Below are 18,213 nucleotides of genomic sequence, written 5' to 3' on the forward strand. Positions count from 1 at the left end.
CCTATAACGGTTATGGCGCCTGCAACACCAGAAGCATCACAAGCGCGTCGCCGACCCTTCCCTCGACCCTCTCTAAATCTCTGGCCGCCTTACTCTCCACAGCAACAAACATCACTTGAGAATTTCATTAGTTAGCTGTGATCTTCTGTAGGGTCGAGTACTTCCCCAGTCGGGCTGCTCCAGATTTTAAGTAGAATATTTTCTACTGTGCCCCACCCCTTCCGACATCTTCTTTTATGAGTTTACCATTAAACAAATTCTTCTGCACGTATGATGATTCAATTAGAATCAAAATTTTCTTTATTTAAATAGTATTCAAAGACCTTGTGGGTTACGTTTTTACAAATTATAATATTATTAGTCTATGTAAATTTAACTATGTTTCAATGTGAATTTACCATCGATTAAAATGTTAATATAAGTAAAAAGTCAGAAATTTTGATTACCCAGAATTGATACTATTGTCAGTACGATTGGCGATGCTCTGGATCTGATAAATTGGTTGAGGCTCCTCTGATGGAAAATGTGTCCCTTCACCAGTTAAGACTATGTTTACTTCACCTGGCTTCAAACCTACAAAAAAACAATTTTTACATTATTATAATGAAATATACTTATTATACGACTAGCTCGTTTGCGCAGTTTGTAGTGCTCAGATTGTCTGCTTTATGTTTAGGGGATTGAGCGTTCTGTTATACGACTTTCTATTTGAGCCTTTTTTAAAAAAAGGAATAAAAGGAAATATGAACTTGATTTAGAAAAAGGGTCACTTTATTATTTTGAAACAGTGGAAATAGAAAAGGCAAGTGGTCTGACCCGATGTTGACTGGAGACTGAGCCCTGAAGACTCGAGATTAATAAGCTTCAATTCAAAGTGCTTACGAGGCACCAGTGTAAGGGTTATTACATACATAACACGTATATAACAGCCCCCCGGTTAAGAGGGAAACTTACGGAAAATGTAAGTTTCCGGTAGTAATTATTCAGTACGTAAACGCGGAATAGTTGAAACTGGTCTAAGTTCAATATCAGGATTATCGTTATCTGTAATATTCTCTGTTATAGGATTAACCACGAGCTTTTTAGAACACTTGCCCCTTTTACAAAAATAGCTTAAAACTAAGGAGATACATACAATTAAAGATAATATACTAATAATAGGAAAACTTACATGATTATTAAAGTTGCTAGGTTTTTCAACAACTTTCAAGTTATCAATTATTTCATCGGATACAATTTTAAAAGTTTTTAAATTATCTAGACTAACACTTTTAATTTTAGGAGTTGGTATATCAATATTTATTTTCTTAAGCCGATTAAAACTACAACAACTATCATTAATTATATTAAAGTCTGAGGATATAGAGGGAACATTAATTTTTGGATATGTTTTTGCAACTAATTTTAGATTCTTAAAGAAGGCTGTACATTGAGAAGGAATATTAAGGATACCTGTACCGGATATTACAAATTCAAATATATTGTGATCACATTCTATAGATAGTTTTGAGGGTTTTGTTTGGACAAATACCCATTTATTATTGTTTAATCTGTGCCAAATATCTACATCTCCAAAGATAAAATTATAAGGGCAATTTTCAGGAATTGATGACAAGGCTTGGGTGATAATTTCTACTTCACAGGAGGGATTATTAAGTACAGCGTAGACATCTGTGATTTCACAAAGGTAAGTTTCGGTAAGTATCTTTTTACAAGTATGTAGATTACTAAGGTAAGTATATGATAATCTATCTATACTAAGAGCCAGGAACTGTTCTGAAGGAAGAATCATAGCAAACGAGTTCAACTTGTCGCTGTCGTGTGGGGTTGGTAAAGGTATGTTTTTATATACATTAAATTGCTGTAGGTCTACTAAAGGAAGCTTAACTATAAACATTATTCTATTATTTAGGTAATAACATGTTAAATCGGCTATATTAATAAAAGTATGTATATTGCTTATATCTAAACTTACAGGAAAATCTCTATACTTAGGAATTAACTTAAGATTATTAACAATATCATTATACAATTGATTCGGTGTCAGAATTGATGGGTGTAGAATATTGCTTTTTACAAATAAAATGGAATTTAGTAAATCTTCGACTCTAAAGGACAACGTAAATAAACTTGATTGTAATGCATTTAGAATACCATTAAACATATTTTCTACAGTAACAGTATTAAATTTATGGGTTACATTAATGATTGACATTTTTAATTGGTCAACGACGTCATTTAACTTTGCTTGGTTCAGGTTAATTTCATGCAAAGATTTATTAACATTACTGATCGCGGATTGAGAAACTGTAATTATCTTTGTTAATGAATCAGTAATCTTTTTGTCATTGCTATACAGAGCTTGAATAGCTTTATCGTAATTTTCAGCATCATCTTCATTTAATGTGCCAAATATGTGTTTAAAGACTACTCCTATACCGGAAAACCATGCGGATCTTTTTGTTATACTATTAGAAATTATATGAGAAATTGACATAAAATCGCGTTGAATGTCGTTGTAAAGAGCTTCTAAGGGTTGTAACATATTATGACATCGTAGTATACTTATTTCGTCATTTTCCCTGCAGTAAAATCTAATTGTGTTAAACACTTCATGAATATTGTCAAGATGGTGTTGAATTGGGATTATTTCTGAAGGAATAACAATGTGGAATTGGTCATTAATGATTCTTAATGTGCCCACAGGATCAAATAAAATACCTGGGCTTCTGTCGATGTTTGTTATATACTTATTTTGAGCTTCTGCAAAGGCGATATTGTTACAAGTTGTAGAGATTCTGAAAAATAGCGAAAACAGAAAATGATATTGTATGTTTTGTAAATTTATGACTAATAAGGATTAAAAGGAGAAAATATAAACTAATTACAATTTAACTACTAATTTTAATTTAATCTACGTCATGTGCAGGTTTTATTTCATCATAATGATGTTTGACATGACGTCGGTTAATTAGGAGGGAAAGAGTGTTGTTGCCGTGGATTTTGACAATTTTGTAAGGACCTTTCCAAAGTGGTGAAAGGGCTTTACGTAGTCTCACGTGGTTTTTTAAATAAACGTAATCGCCTACTTTGTATTGGATTGGGCGAGAGTGTTTATCATAATAAGTTTTTGATCTTTCTTTGGAAGCGTTAATGTTCTGAAGCGCCTTTTCACGAGATACTTTTAAACGATGGTGTAGCATTTTTGTATATTCGGGGTATGTAACGTCGGGACGAGAATCGAATATCGAATCTGGAATAAATGGTTTATGACCGAAGAGAAGTTCGTAAGGAGTGAATTTAGTAGTTGTGTGGACACTGCTGTTATATGTCAACATTGCGGTATATACATATTTATGCCAATTAGTTTGGTTTTCATTTACGTAAGATTTAAGATATTCTTTTAGGGTCGAGTGACTCCTTTCTAGAGCACCTTGGGTCTGCGGGTGATAAGGTGAGGACCATATTTGCTTAATTTTTAGGAATTCGCAAGTGCGCTTAAACAGTTCGGCGGTGAAATTAGTTCCTTGATCGGTCAGAATAGTTTTTGGAATTCCAAATAGGGAAATGAAGTGAACTAAACATTCGCAGGTCTCTTCAGCCGTGGCGTTAGTGATAGGGTATGCTGTAGAAAATTTTGTCAAATCGTCCTGGAGGGTTAGTATAAATTTAAGTTTTGTTAGCCCAGCCTCAGGTAAAGGACCAACTAAGTCAAGGCTTATTCTTTCAAAAGGACGTGTAGAGGTTGTTGTTATCTGCATTGGAGCTTGATTTATCTTCCGTAAGGCTTTATTTGATTGACATAGCTTACAACTTTTCACATAATTCTCAATGTCTGCACGCATATTTTTCCAATAGTAACGTTCTTTAATTCTGTTGTACATTCTGTTGGAGCCTAAATGCCCAGCGATTGGGATATCGTGATTTTCTTTCAGGATTTTTGCGATCTCGGTTGGAACTGGATATATAATGGTATTGTGATGTATATTTACTGTAATATTCGTATGATTGAATAGGTACATTAACATACCGTATATTTTTACAAAAGAATGTTGCTCAAATGAGTTTTTAAAATCAGATATAGCTATTTCATTAATATCACCGGTCAAAACAATATCATCTCTAGTGGACTTAAGTGCTTTAAATATGTCTGGATACGTGCAGTCATCGAAATAGTAGACTTTAGTAAAAAGAAGATAAAATATTTTTCCTTTAATTTCTATTTTCTTAAACGAATGAAGTTCTCTTTCGGAGTTAAGTATGTCAGAGGAGTCTTCCACTGTAGAAAGGATATCTTGTAGATAAGGGTTTGAGTCGTCAAAGTCTATTGATGTTGGGACTAGGATAACCTTGGAATTGCTTTTGAGAAGGCTTTCGTTATGTTCATTTATTATCGTGTTAAATATTTCGTCTTTATTCGAAAATGCTTTTAGGAATGCGTTATAGTCATCGTTGAGAATAAGTGGGGATTTGGGATTCGCTTTGTCTGTAGATTGTGATTGATCAGGTGACTTTTCTTGGATTGCTGGTTTAGAAGAAGAAGGCATAGGATGTTGTAAATTTAATGAGGGTAAGTTATTTTCATTTTCTAAGTCGTGAATATTAGAAAATAGATCGTCATCGTCAAGGAGGTCTATGGGAGGTAAGTTGCTGTTCTCTCCATCAGAGTTAGTAGGGAGTTCAATATTTAAGTCTTCTAAAGTGAGGGGACTGAACGGGAGAGAGGGGTTATCATCCATTGAGGATCTTAGATCAGCATCGTTAGGAGTTGGAATTTCGTTTTGGCTTGATTTATTTTCGGGATTAGACTTTTCAATGAGAGGATGGACTGGGAATCGGGATAAAGCGTCGGCGTTGCTGTTAATTTTACCTTTTTTATATTCGATGTTGTAGTCAAATTCCTCCAGTTTTAACCGCCATCTGACTAATTTAGAGCTGGGGTCTTTGCAATTAAATAGCCACTTTAAGGGCCTGTGGTCGGTTAAGATGTTAAATTTATTGCCGTACAAATATGGCCTAAACGTTTTAGTGCCCCAGATGATTGCTAAGCACTCTTTCTCAGTGACACTATAATTGCATTCGGCTTTGTTGAGTGTTCTCGATGCATAAGCAATGGGACGGTCTTTTCCTATTGGGCCCTGTGATAAAATAGCTGAAATAGCGTGATTTGAGGCATCGCATGTAAGGTTGAATGGTTGAGTGAAGTCTGGATAAGCTAAAATGGGAGCGGTGGTAAGACAATTTTTTAATTTTTCAAAAGCTAATTGTTGTTCATTTTGCCAGATAAATTCGATGTCTTTTCGTAGTAAATTTGTAAGCGGTTTAGCAATTTTTGATAGGTTTGGGATGAAACGGCGATAATACGAAACTAATCCCATAAAAGATCGAATATCATTTCGGCATTTGGGTCTGGGAAAATTTTGGACTGCTTTGGTCTTTTCGGGATTTGGTTTTACACCCTCGTCAGTAATGATATGGCCTAGATAAGATACTTCCTTCCGGAAAAATTCGCATTTTTCCGGCTGGAGTTTAAGGTTAAAGTGACGGAGTCTATCGAAAACGTTAGTGAGGGCTTTAGTGTGAGTTTCAAGATCAAAAGAATAGATGACTATGTCGTCTAGATACACAAAGCATTGAATACCCGACAGTCCGGATAAAGCGGTGTTCATTAATCTTTGAAAAGTAGAGGGGGCGTTTTTAAGCCCGAACGGCATTCGAGTAAATTCGAAGTGTCCTTGAGGAACGGTGAAGGCAGTTTTTGGAGCGTCGGCTTCAGCTAGTTTTATTTGATGAAAGCCGGATGATAGATCTAAGGTACTAAAATATTTGCACTTACCCAACTGGTCTAGAATTTCGGAAATATTGGGAATCGGGTAAGAGTCACCAATTGTAATATCATTTAAACGACGGTAGTCGATAACTACACGCCATTTACGTTGACCAGAGGCATCCATTTTTTTTGGAACTATCCAAATTGGAGACGACCATGGTGATGTTGATGGTTTGATGATTCCGTCGTTAAGCATTTTATTAATCTGGGATTCGACTTCTGGTTTGTGTACAGCAGGAAATCGGTATGATTTTGTGTTGATGGGTATCGAGGAAGTGGTAGGAATTTCGTGTGTTATAGCGTTAGTACATGTTAGTTTATCATCAGGAAGGTGAAAAATGTCAGAGAAATTGGCACAGAGATCGAACAGACAATCTCGTTCTTCATTATTAAGGTGTGATATTCTTAGGAGATCTAGTACTTTGTCAGTTCGATTAGTTGCGTTGATTTCGGTGTTATCCGAATGGGACGTGTGAAATATTTGGTGAGTGTTTTGTGTTTCCATAGGTGTGAGTTTTAATTTTAAATCTGAGTTAAGAGTAATGGGGGATTCAGAGATATTTACAACAGAAATATTGATTCTTGAATTAGGTTTAACTTTCACAATGGAATTAGCGATAAGGATAGATTCAACAGGGTTTTGGTCTAGTACAAGTCCTTCTTTTATTTCTGGATTGGACACAGAACATTCTATAATGGTTTCAGTACGGGGTATAATTACATAAATCGGTTCGGTAAATTTTAGATTAATCTCAACTGTTCCTATTGTAAGTATTTCGTTTTTGTAATCGATTTTGGATTTATTTTTAGATAAAAGGTCATTTCCCACGATACCATCGTAAGGAAAATCTATATCGGGAATAATATGGAAATCGTGACTCAGTGAGTTAAATTGTATTGGTATACGACCTAATGATTTCATAGGATTGTTTATCGAATTTATTCCAGTGAAAGTGACAATGTCCTTCTCTACTACAGGTGAATTTTCTACCGACGATTTTTTTATAAGGCTTATAGATGCGCCACTGTCGACGAGTAGCATTAATGGTTTAGTGGATATGGATGTTTGGACTTCGATATAAGGTAAAGATTTTCTTAGTACATTTGATGAAATATTATGAATTTTTATATCATTATTTGTCTTACAATTAGATTTTATAGAATTTCTAGGCTGGGTAGACGCAGAAGACGTATTAAGAGTTTTGAGAGAAGTATGATCTTTGGATATGGTAGATGCAAGTGATTTAGTATTTATAGGATTTCTTACAGGATTTGGTTTGGAATGGTGTATAGATACAGAGGATACAGTGGGACACAATCTGTCGGTTCGGGGCTGGTTACCCTGTCGGTTAGATTGGTTGGATACAGTGGAACACAATCTGTCAGTTTGGGGCTGGTTACCCTGTCGGTTAGATTGGTCGGATACAGTGGATACAGTGGATACAGTGGATACAGTAGATACAGTGGATGCAGTGGATACAGCGGATACAGCGGATGCAGTGGTGTCGTTTGGATTTAGAAGCAATGGTCGGAACTTCGGGCTCGGGAGACACCGTCGAGAGCCCTTCATTCGTTTAAAGATGCGTCCCGTTCATCAACGCCATAGTCTTCGGGTGAGGAGATCGCGTGAATCGGTTGGTTTCGAAAAGGAGCCGAAGGAACCGATGGTAAGTTGGGTTGATGATTATTGTTTTTGAATCTGGAATTATTATATTCACGTTTTCGGCACGATTCAATTGAGTGGCCCGGAGATTTGCAATATCGACATACTATTGGATTAACAGCCCTAGGTGGAAATGTTGTCATATTGTTATTATTATACGACCTACTTTGTGTAACATGCGTTTTAAATTGAGGTTGACGGAAACGATGATGATTAGAGTTACTGCTGGGAAAATTCGTGTTCTTCCCTAAAGAAGCTAGATATATTTTCTCTTCGGATACCGCAAAGTTAATTGCGTCGTTTAGTGTATCGGGATCGCGACACCTGACCACCGTAGACAGTCGCGGATTAAGGCCAATGACAAAAGTATGTAAAGCTAGGTCCTGCATTGCAGCGACGCGGCCAGCCAGTTCGCCTTTTCTTCGTGTTGGTATTGATATGTTTATTTCGGTTAGTAATTTAGATAGACAGGTTTCAACTTTAAGAGCAAACTGGTTGACTGTTTCGCCATTTAGCTGACGACATCCTTGAAGATCGGAGAGCAGTGCAGCATAGTGCTTTTTATTGCCGAATTGCGCCTTTAAGAAGTCCTCTAACTGTTGCCAACTATCGAACTCTTTAATAGAGCATGCTATTTCCGCACGCCCTTCTAATTGACTTATAATGTATTTTAATAAAATGTCCTGCTGGTTCGGTGATGACAATTTAATTGCATTGCTGCAGTTATTTAAAAATGAGTTTAGTTTTTCGCGGTTACCATCAAATCTATTTATAAACTTAATTAAAATATTTATGTCGACTTCTTGCATTAAACTTTGTTCGTCTTTAGGCATTATGACTTATGAAATCGGATACGTGTTAGTCAAAACAAAGAGATAAGAATGTCTCGACGTTAATACGGAGATAGCAAGCTTGCACTGGTCTCTGATTACAATGTGGGAGTTAATTATAATATTATTAAAATTATTTATTTTAGCACGTCACTTTTAATATATTTTATATATTGTTCACTTTATGCACTGAAGTAAATTGTTCAAAGACTTACAGGATCACGGCGAATATGTTGTAGACCATCTTCAGATGTGGTATGTATGATAGTCTCGATCGGAAGTAGCAGGTAGTGATGTAGCAGGAACCAGGAGGTATATTTTCTTCTAGCAGGATACAGAGTTCTTATGGTGAGCTTACACAAAAGTTGGTTTTGTTATATAGAGCTCACGTAACAAGGTTGATTTGCGATATAGAATTCACGACACAGGGTTCTTTATGACTTTAAGTTCACGACACAGGGTTTAGTTCTTGATATACAGAGAGAAAGTTCACAATATTCACTTCACTATATAGATACTTTGAGACGTACCGGGGATCCTATATTTTCTGATCCCTTTACGCTGCCACCAATGTTATACGACTTTCTATTTGAGCCTTTTTTAAAAAAAGGAATAAAAGGAAATATGAACTTGATTTAGAAAAAGGGTCACTTTATTATTTTGAAACAGTGGAAATAGAAAAGGCAAGTGGTCTGACCCGATGTTGACTGGAGACTGAGCCCTGAAGACTCGAGATTAATAAGCTTCAATTCAAAGTGCTTACGAGGCACCAGTGTAAGGGTTATTACATACATAACACGTATATAACAGTTCGATTCCCGCATCGAGTTTGGGTATAATATATGTCTTTATTTATATATGAGTGTCACCACCGTCTGGGGGATGTATAACAAAGTGTAGCTACTGACCCCATCTCGAGGGCCGGGGTGCGGGCGCGGGCGCGCGCACGTCCCCGGGGCGCCAGTCGCACTTGATCTCTCCGCAGCGCGCGCGCACCACCGTCTGGGGGATGTATAACAAAGTGTAGCTACTGACCCCATCTCGAGGGCCGGGGTGCGGGCGCGGGCGCGCGCACGTCCCCGGGGCGCCAGTCGCACTTGATCTCTCCGCAGCGCGCGCGCACCACCGTCTGGGGGATGTATAACAAAGTGTAGCTACTGACCCCATCTCGAGGGCCGGGGTGCGGGCGCGGGCGCGCGCACGTCCCCGGGGCGCCAGTCGCACTTGATCTCTCCGCAGCGCGCGCGCACCACCGTCTGGGGGATGTATAACAAAGTGTAGCTACTGACCCCATCTCGAGGGCCGGGGTGCGGGCGCGGGCGCGCGCACGTCCCCGGGGCGCCAGTCGCACTTGATCTCTCCGCAGCGCGCGCGCACCACCGTCTGGGGGATGTATAACAAAGTGTAGCTACTGACCCCATCTCGAGGGCCGGGGTGCGGGCGCGGGCGCGCGCACGTCCCCGGGGCGCCAGTCGCACTTGATCTCTCCGCAGCGCGCGCGCACCACCGTCTGGGGGATGTATAACAAAGTGTAGCTACTGACCCCATCTCGAGGGCCGGGGTGCGGGCGCGGGCGCGCGCACGTCCCCGGGGCGCCAGTCGCACTTGATCTCTCCGCAGCGCGCGCGCACCACCGTCTGGGGGATGTATAACAAAGTGTAGCTACTGACCCCATCTCGAGGGCCGGGGTGCGGGCGCGGGCGCGCGCACGTCCCCGGGGCGCCAGTCGCACTTGATCTCTCCGCAGCGCGCGCGCACCACCGTCTGGGGGATGTATAACAAAGTGTAGCTACTGACCCCATCTCGAGGGCCGGGGTGCGGGCGCGGGCGCGCGCACGTCCCCGGGGCGCCAGTCGCACTTGATCTCTCCGCAGCGCGCGCGCACCACCGTCTGGGGGATGTATAACAAAGTGTAGCTACTGACCCCATCTCGAGGGCCGGGGTGCGGGCGCGGGCGCGCGCACGTCCCCGGGGCGCCAGTCGCACTTGATCTCTCCGCAGCGCGCGCGCACCACCGTCTGGGGGATGTATAACAAAGTGTAGCTACTGACCCCATCTCGAGGGCCGGGGTGCGGGCGCGGGCGCGCGCACGTCCCCGGGGCGCCAGTCGCACTTGATCTCTCCGCAGCGCGCGCGCACCACCGTCTGGGGGATGTATAACAAAGTGTAGCTACTGACCCCATCTCGAGGGCCGGGGTGCGGGCGCGGGCGCGCGCACGTCCCCGGGGCGCCAGTCGCACTTGATCTCTCCGCAGCGCGCGCGCACCACCGTCTCGATGGGCCGCGAGCGCTCGCCGCACGGGGGGGATGCACGCTGGGGGGAGGGGTCGATTATATATACTACACTTATATTATGTACAATATTTTCAATAATTGGGAATACTGAAAGTAGTCTTTTAACCCGGCGCAAATGACGTAAAATAATTACTAAGACGATGACGCCGGGTCACATTGAGCCGAACTTTATTAATAATTTTTCAAAAAAAATAGCAAGTCACCTTAATTTTAATGATTGTTTACTAAAAAGGGTCCTTTGTTTAGGTATTAAAATAAAAATAATAACAATAGATTCTAGAAATTAAACTGTTATCAACTTTTTCAATAACACATGCAAAATCAATTTTGAAAACATAGCATGTTTCAATATGGAATCAAACGATCTGGGGAAATGTAAATGTGCCACGCATGACAAGGGCGAGGCGTTTCTCTTATCCTTTTGAGACAAGACATACTTGACATCTTTTGCAAGTTCCTGAAACTTTTTGGGGAGGCGCTTCACTAGGGTCACCCAGCAAAATCCGCTATTCTTTTGCGCAATTGACGAGGTAAAACATATGCCTTTCGAGTTTTTAAATGCTCGTGTATAAGAGTGAATCCCAGCTTTTTGGGAAATGTTTTAGTATCAGCGCTTTTGGCCCGTTGTATTTATATTCGTATTTGTGCCAGATATAATCAACATTGCATATAAAATCGTCACTGGCTATCGTTTTGAACTTTTGCTCACGTTGTAAATGCCACTAAGTTCAGGTTCGGGTTAAGGTCAGCTATCAGCTTTACTTGGTAAACGGACGCATGATCGATATTATTTGAATATGACCCGTATCACTAGCTTCATGTTTACTTTCACTATCATTGCTGCGTTCTGATAAATGGTAGTCAATATACACGTCTGAATCACATTAGGAGTCTTCATTGTTATTATTAGGCTCTTCTATCAACGCCATGATTCTAGCTGGGTCATTTGTCACGATCATTTTAACTAAAAACCTTTTAAAAAACAAACTAAATTAACGTTAGACACTAAATAAGCAAATAAACGTAAGTCACGAAATTACTACACGAACGATGACGCTGGGTCATTATTACCCGTTTTCACTTGACGCACTTATATCTCCCAGCACACGTGGTGTCGCACTAAGCGTAACAATGAAGTGGGTAGAAGGAGGTCATATCTCCAGCTACGCAAACTTTTGAAGCATTCTACAGAAGCAAAAATAAAATATATCAATTTAAAATTGTCTGGGGTCAATATGACCCAACGTTATTGTCACCGGGTTAAACTCTAGATCATCAGTAGAGAAAAACGTCGAGGGAAAACTTACTCATAATGCAGCAATAAATATTTTTAATTTCTCAACAAGGTCAAATTACAACACTATTAAACAAGCAATATATTGTTACAACCATACAAAGAAATTAGCGCCATCTAGCGGACATCATTGAAACCACACAAGACAGAGACCGCATGAAACTCTCTACTCAATACTAGATGGCGTTAGAGGAACTACTGTGGAACTATATAGAAGTATAGTCTCGAAAACCGGGTACATGCGCGAACTTTCCAGAATGGTCTGGGTCTCGTGTCGGCCGATATAAATAGCCGCAGGTAGGCGAGCGAGTTCAGTTCAGTTTGAGTGATCTTCGAGGCGACTTCAAAGTGAAAACTAGTGATCAAGAGTGGTACCAGCGAAACCTACGACATTAGCTACGACTTAGGACATCGTTAGTGCTTAGTGTTTGAACCTAGTGCTTTGTGTTGGACGTAGTGCTAGTGAATAAAGTCTTGAAAAGAGTCAGCAGGTTTTTCTCTCCAAATCCTTCGAACCCTAACACGTAACAACTGGTGTCGGAAGTGAGATTTGGAGATGCCATTGACTCCGAGAGAAGACTTCAAGGACTTCAAGGGCGTCAGGACAAGGGCACAACGAGCTGCGGAGGCCACAGCTACTGGGGTCTAAGCTCCGCCCACCGTGGACCTAGCCCCGCCCACTGACCCCGCCTGTCATGCCCCGCCCACTGACCACGCCCCCAGGCCCCGCCTACTCGGACTCAGGCCCCGCCCACTCGGGCTGAGGCCCCGCCCACCTGGGCTCAGGCCCCGCCCACTCGGGCTGAGGCCCCACCTACTCAGACTCAGGCCCCGCCTACTCGGGCTCAGGCCCCTCCCACTTTGTCTCAAGCCTCGCCCACTGGATACCACGCCCACCAGCGACACCGTAGCTTCTATAAACACTCAAGTGACTCTTCAATTAGAAAGTTTAATTAAATTAATGGAACAAACAAGTTTCAAATTGCAAGAATCACAAGAGCAGCAAAGGGCTGAAATTCGTAGTGATTTGCAAGAATCTATGAAGAAGCTACGGTGTCGCTGGTGGGCGTGGTATCCAGTGGGCGAGGCTTGAGACAAGGTGGGCGGGGCCTGAGCCCGAGTAGGCGGGGCCTGAGTCTGAGTAGGCGGGGCCTCAGCCCGAGTGGGCGGGGCCTGAGCCCGACTGGGCGGGGCCTGAGTCCGAGTAGGCGGGGCATGGGGGCGTGGTCAGTGGGCGGGGCATGACAGGCGGGGTCAGTGGGCGGGGCTTGGTCCACGGTGGGCGGGGCTTGGTCCCCAGTAGCTGTGGCCTCCGCAGCTCGTTGTGCCCTTGACCTGACGCCCTTGAAGTCCTTGCAGTCTTCTCTCGGAGTCAATGGCATCTCCAAATCTCACTTCCGACACCAGTTGTTACGTGTTAGGATTCGAAGGATTTGGAGAGAAAAACCTGCTGACTCTTTTCAAGACTTTATTCACTAGCACTACGTCCAACACAAAGCACTAGGTTCAAACACTAAGCACTAACGATGTCCTAAGTCGTAGCTAATGTCGTAGGTTTCGCTGGTACCACTCTTGATCACTAGTTTTCACTTTGAAGTCGCCTCGAAGATCGCTCAAACTGAACTGAACTCGCTCGCCTACCTGCGGCTATTTATATCGGCCGACATGAGGCCCAGACCATTCTGGAAAGTTCGCGCATGTACCCGGTTTTCGAGACTATACTTCTATATAGTTCCACAGTAGTTCCTCTAACGCCATCTAGTATTGAGTAGAGAGTTTCATGCGGTCTCTGTCTTTGTGTGGTTTCAATGGTTGCCGCTAGATGGCGCTAGTTTCTTTGTGTGTTCGTAACACTACTCCCCTCTTAGAGATGCTCGTCCCGAGCATCGTTGTTACTGCCATGGTAACGCGCCAAACGGTCTATGTGTACCACTTTGAATGTCCCTCTAGGTTGCTTTTGAATCCTGTAAGTCACATCATTCAGTCGGGTAACCACTTTGTATGGACCGTCCCACTTGGTCTGCAACTTCGGAGATTTCCCTTTCCGGCGGGTTGGGTTATGCAGCCACACCAGAGACCCTTCCTTGAAACCGCTCGTGTTCGATCTCCGGTCGTATCTGGTTTTCATGTTCTCGCTTGAATGTAACCCATTTTCCCGAACCAAGGCGTGTATATAGCGCATTTTTTCCCTTAAATCGCTGACATAGTCTTGTACGTTATTTGGTCCCTCCGGTGACCCTCCAGTCAATAGGTCTACTGGTATTCGTAATTCTCTACCGTAATTGACATACGCCGGGGTAGCTTTTATGCTCTCATGCTCGGCGGTTCGGTGCGACAGAAGGAAGAGTGGTATATACTTGTCCCAATCCTTTTGTTTTTCGTCTACCAATTTCGCCAAATGCCTCTCAAGGGTCTGGTTAAATCTCTCAACCATTCCATCAGACTGTGGATGGTACGCAGTGGTCATCGTCGTATGCATGCCCAAAATTCTGCATACTTCCTGGAATACTTGCGATTCGAAGTTCCTGCCCTGATCAGAATGGATTTCTAGAGGCACACCAAAGCGACGAACGAAAAAACGAACTTAGAAGCGACTGTTGTAGCTTCTTGATTTGGTATGGCGAACACTTCGGGCCATTTGGTGAAGTAGTCCATGACGACCATAAAATACTTGTTTCCTGATTCCGTTACAGGAAATGGCCCCGCTACGTCAACTGCAATTCGTTCCCACGGTGCACCGACGTTATACAACCGCAGATTCCCACGGCTCCTGGTCTGTGGTCCTTTTACAGCAGCGCAAGTAGTACATTTGCGGCACCAATCCTGTACATCATCTCGACAATGCAACCAGTAGAATCGTTCTCGCACTTTTGTTAACGTCCTCTTGACACCTAGACGACCTCCTGATACGCCATCATGTATTTCACGGAGAACATCTGGTACCCTCGTTCTTGGGACAATTATCTGAAGGTGGAACTCTCTGCCGTTAGTCTTCTCCCATTTGCGGTAGAGTATTCCATTTTGAAGTATCAGACTGTCCCATTGAGCCCAGTACGCCTTAGTGACAGCGCCAGTGGGTGTTGTTACGTGTTAGGGTTCGAAGGATTTGGAGAGAAAAACCTGCTGACTCTTTTCAAGACTTTCGAACCCTAACACGTAACAATATTCACATATTTGTGAAAGACTTTACAAAATGACTGAAAAAATTCGATGAAACTTGCTATACATCATGATTTAAATGGACGAGTCGACCATATGGTCGAGTCCACTTAGCTACATCTCAAATCTGGCAAAAGTCATTTCTTTGGCTCTACCTGCCTATCGATCCACTCACCTGGCTAGCCACGTCGCTCTGGTAGGCCATGGCCAGCTGCTCGTACATCTCGTAGCTGGCGGCGCCATAGCTCTCAATGAAACCCGTGAACTTTTCTTGGTCATGCTTCTGGTAGAGTGAGCCGTGACTGGCGATCACGTCGTTGAAGCTGTAGTTTGAGTTTTGCGATGAGGGTCGCAAGTGACTCTCATCTTTTTCGTATGAGGGAACATCCTGTATACGAAAATTATTCTTTTTAGGATTCCGTACACAAAGGATGATAAAATATTAAAAAATCGTACTATAATAATCGTAATCGTAGATACTTTTTATATACAACTAGCCACCTGATGGTAAGCGGTTACCATAGCCCACAGATGCCAACACCAGGAGCATGGCCAACTCAAATGACTCATAAGCATTCTAGCTCCGGTCTTCTCCAGGAGCTCTAGCCACTATACGCGCCACATAAACATAATACTACTAGAGAGCAGTATTATCTTCTTTAAAGTCGAGGTTTACTTCCCCAGTCAAGCTGCTCCAGATTTCAAGCAAGATATTTCCTGCTTTGCGCTACCCCAATAAGCATACTGGAAGACTATCGAAGTTTTTTACAGAATAATTTTACTACGACTAATATTATTATTATATACTTTATTGCACTTAACAACAGAATATACAGAAAATTACATATATAGTTGATGGCAAAGGTAGACTTATCCCTAGAAGAGATCTCTTCCAGTCAACCAATGGTAATAAGAGAGTGTCATATAGCAGGGGACACAGTGCAAGAAATAACAATATTGAGAAAATAGTTGAATAACTGTAATGTATTACAAACTTATAAGTATAAATACATACACACATACATATCATACATATACATACCTTACATATACATACATACCTTACATTTATACATACATACATATACATATATATATACATACACACATACATACATATACACATAAATACATACAAATACATAACATAATAGATAGGTAATTATATACTTACATATTCTCTAAGTAGATGATTGTAAATTGACTTGAGAAATAAAGTGCTCCTTTAATTTACGTTTGAAGGAAACAAGGGAAGGACTTTTTTGGTTACTTTCTGGGAGTTTGTTCCACAGTATAGAGGCATATAATAATATTATAGAGGAATATAATAATATTATACTGAAATATGTGTGTAACCTACCTTCATACTGCACACGGATTCTTGCGATGAGCACTGAGAAGCGTTCGACTCGTCGGTAGGGGGGGGCACGGGGCCAACGGGGACGGGGTGTGGCTGTGGCTGTGGCTGTGGCTGTGGCTGTGGCTGTGGCTGTGACTGTGGCTGTGGCTGTGACTGTGGCTGTGGTGGTGGTTGTGGTTGTGGTTGTGGCTGGGGCTGTGACTGTGGCTGTGGCTGTGGCTGTGGCTGTAGCTGTGGCTGTGGCTGTGGTTGTGGCTGTGACTGTGGCTGTGGTGGTGGTTGTGGTGGTGGTTGTGATTGTGGTGGACTGGTGACCTTCTCCTCTGGAGGTTCCTGTGAAGAAATTCACACATCCATTTTATAGTTGTGCTACTACACCAAATCGATGGCTCCTAAGTATACTGAGTCAACTCTACTCCTAATAACTTTATTTTTTTGTTACATAGGTAGATAGGAAATGAAGTAAATATTATTAATATCTTAAAAAAATTAAATAGTCAAAAGTTGTTAGTTGACTCAGTATACTTAGGAGCCATCGAAATATTAATATCGATTTTCTAGTGCTAAGACCTGATAAACTGGTTTTAAAAAGTTAAAGTTTCTTAGGGAACATTCATAGATCTTGGGAAGAATCCGGACGTAGTGGTAAGAATATTAAATTATTTATTTAAACAAATTCTACAATACGAAACGTATTATGGTATAAATTTATCTCCAACACGGGAGAATCCGGGCGTCGTAAAAGCACATTAAATAATTTATTACCTCAGGCAATTTGATCTCATCTTTAGCTGTATTTTCTACGACTGCTTCCTTGATTTCAGCATAATCTTCACTTTGTTTGTCATCTTCTTTTATGTCGTTAGGTACTTCCTTTGGGTCTTCTACTTCTTGCTTAATATGGATATTTTCTACAAAATCATTTTGAAGTTCTTTGACATTTATTATCTCTCTCGGTTTCTGTCGACGGGGTGAAAACTCCATCAATTTTTGTCCTTTCTCGTCATCCGTCAAACGTTCAGTTTTTATATTATTCAGGATATTTACATCGAATAGTTCTTCGCTTTGCGATGAATCAGATGATTGTTTTCTTTGCTTCTTAGCTTTTTTCCTTCTTTCTTGTTTCCTCTTCTTAATCTTATTAGATCTTCTATCACTTTCTGAATCACTCTCGCTACTACTGTCGCTACTCGAACTACTTGAAGAGCTTGATTGAACTCTAACCTTCTTTTTCTTCTGTGCTTTTTTCTTCAGTTTTTGTTGTTTCTTCTTCTTTATTTTCTTATCTTTTTTCTTGTCTAAAATTTTGAAATTAAGAATTAGCATTAAACACATTTTTTAATCACCCAAACTATATTTATATTATTAAATTTTAAAAAGTTAACTTCCTACTTAATCGCAATGTCCGAAATCGTTAATAAGTAAAAGGAAAAGAATTTTAATTCCAACTAAAACCTACTTCAAGTAGACCTTTGGAATGTTTTCTTTGAATTCCCTTCAACCCTCGGAATGCTTACTTGAAAAAAAAATACTTTTGTGTGTTTTAAGAAATATGCAAAATATTACAATGCATTATTTAAGCTCTCCGCTAAAAAACAGTTTAACGATTTAGGAGTCTGTATACTATCCACCAATGGACTAACTACTTTCTCCTATTAATAAGCATTTGGGGAGAAGAAAAAAAATATACCACCAAATCCTCAATGCATATTAATCTGGTCTTTACTGCCTATCACGAGACTAATCCATTATTAATATAAACAAGAGGCGGCCTAGTCGCTA

At 41.2% G+C, this 18,213-nt stretch overlaps 2 protein-coding genes across 2 annotated transcripts; both read right to left on the bottom strand.

The window, feature by feature from the left end:
* Nucleotides 1-2,909: 2,909 nt before the first annotated feature.
* On the bottom strand, nt 2,910-5,977 carry LOC123666419. The gene has a single exon (XM_045600510.1). The coding sequence runs from the start codon at nt 5,952-5,954 to the stop codon at nt 2,910-2,912; it is 3,045 nt and encodes a 1,014-aa protein (XP_045456466.1). The 5' UTR covers nt 5,955-5,977.
* Nucleotides 5,978-9,223: 3,246 nt separating this feature from the next.
* Nucleotides 9,224-18,097, bottom strand: LOC123666420 (serine/arginine repetitive matrix protein 2-like). Its single transcript, XM_045600512.1, has 8 exons — nt 18,075-18,097; nt 17,197-17,626; nt 16,432-16,764; nt 15,247-15,459; nt 10,502-10,637; nt 9,994-10,341; nt 9,613-9,960; nt 9,224-9,579 (listed from the first exon to the last, which is right to left on the bottom strand). The coding sequence occupies exons 1-8, from the start codon at nt 18,095-18,097 to the stop codon at nt 9,224-9,226; spliced, it is 2,187 nt and encodes a 728-aa protein (XP_045456468.1).
* Between the last annotated feature and the right edge of the window lie 116 nt (nt 18,098-18,213).

Source organism: Melitaea cinxia, chromosome 26, assembly GCF_905220565.1.
Source record: "Melitaea cinxia chromosome 26, ilMelCinx1.1, whole genome shotgun sequence".
Classification (NCBI taxonomy): Eukaryota; Metazoa; Arthropoda; class Insecta; order Lepidoptera; family Nymphalidae; genus Melitaea; species Melitaea cinxia.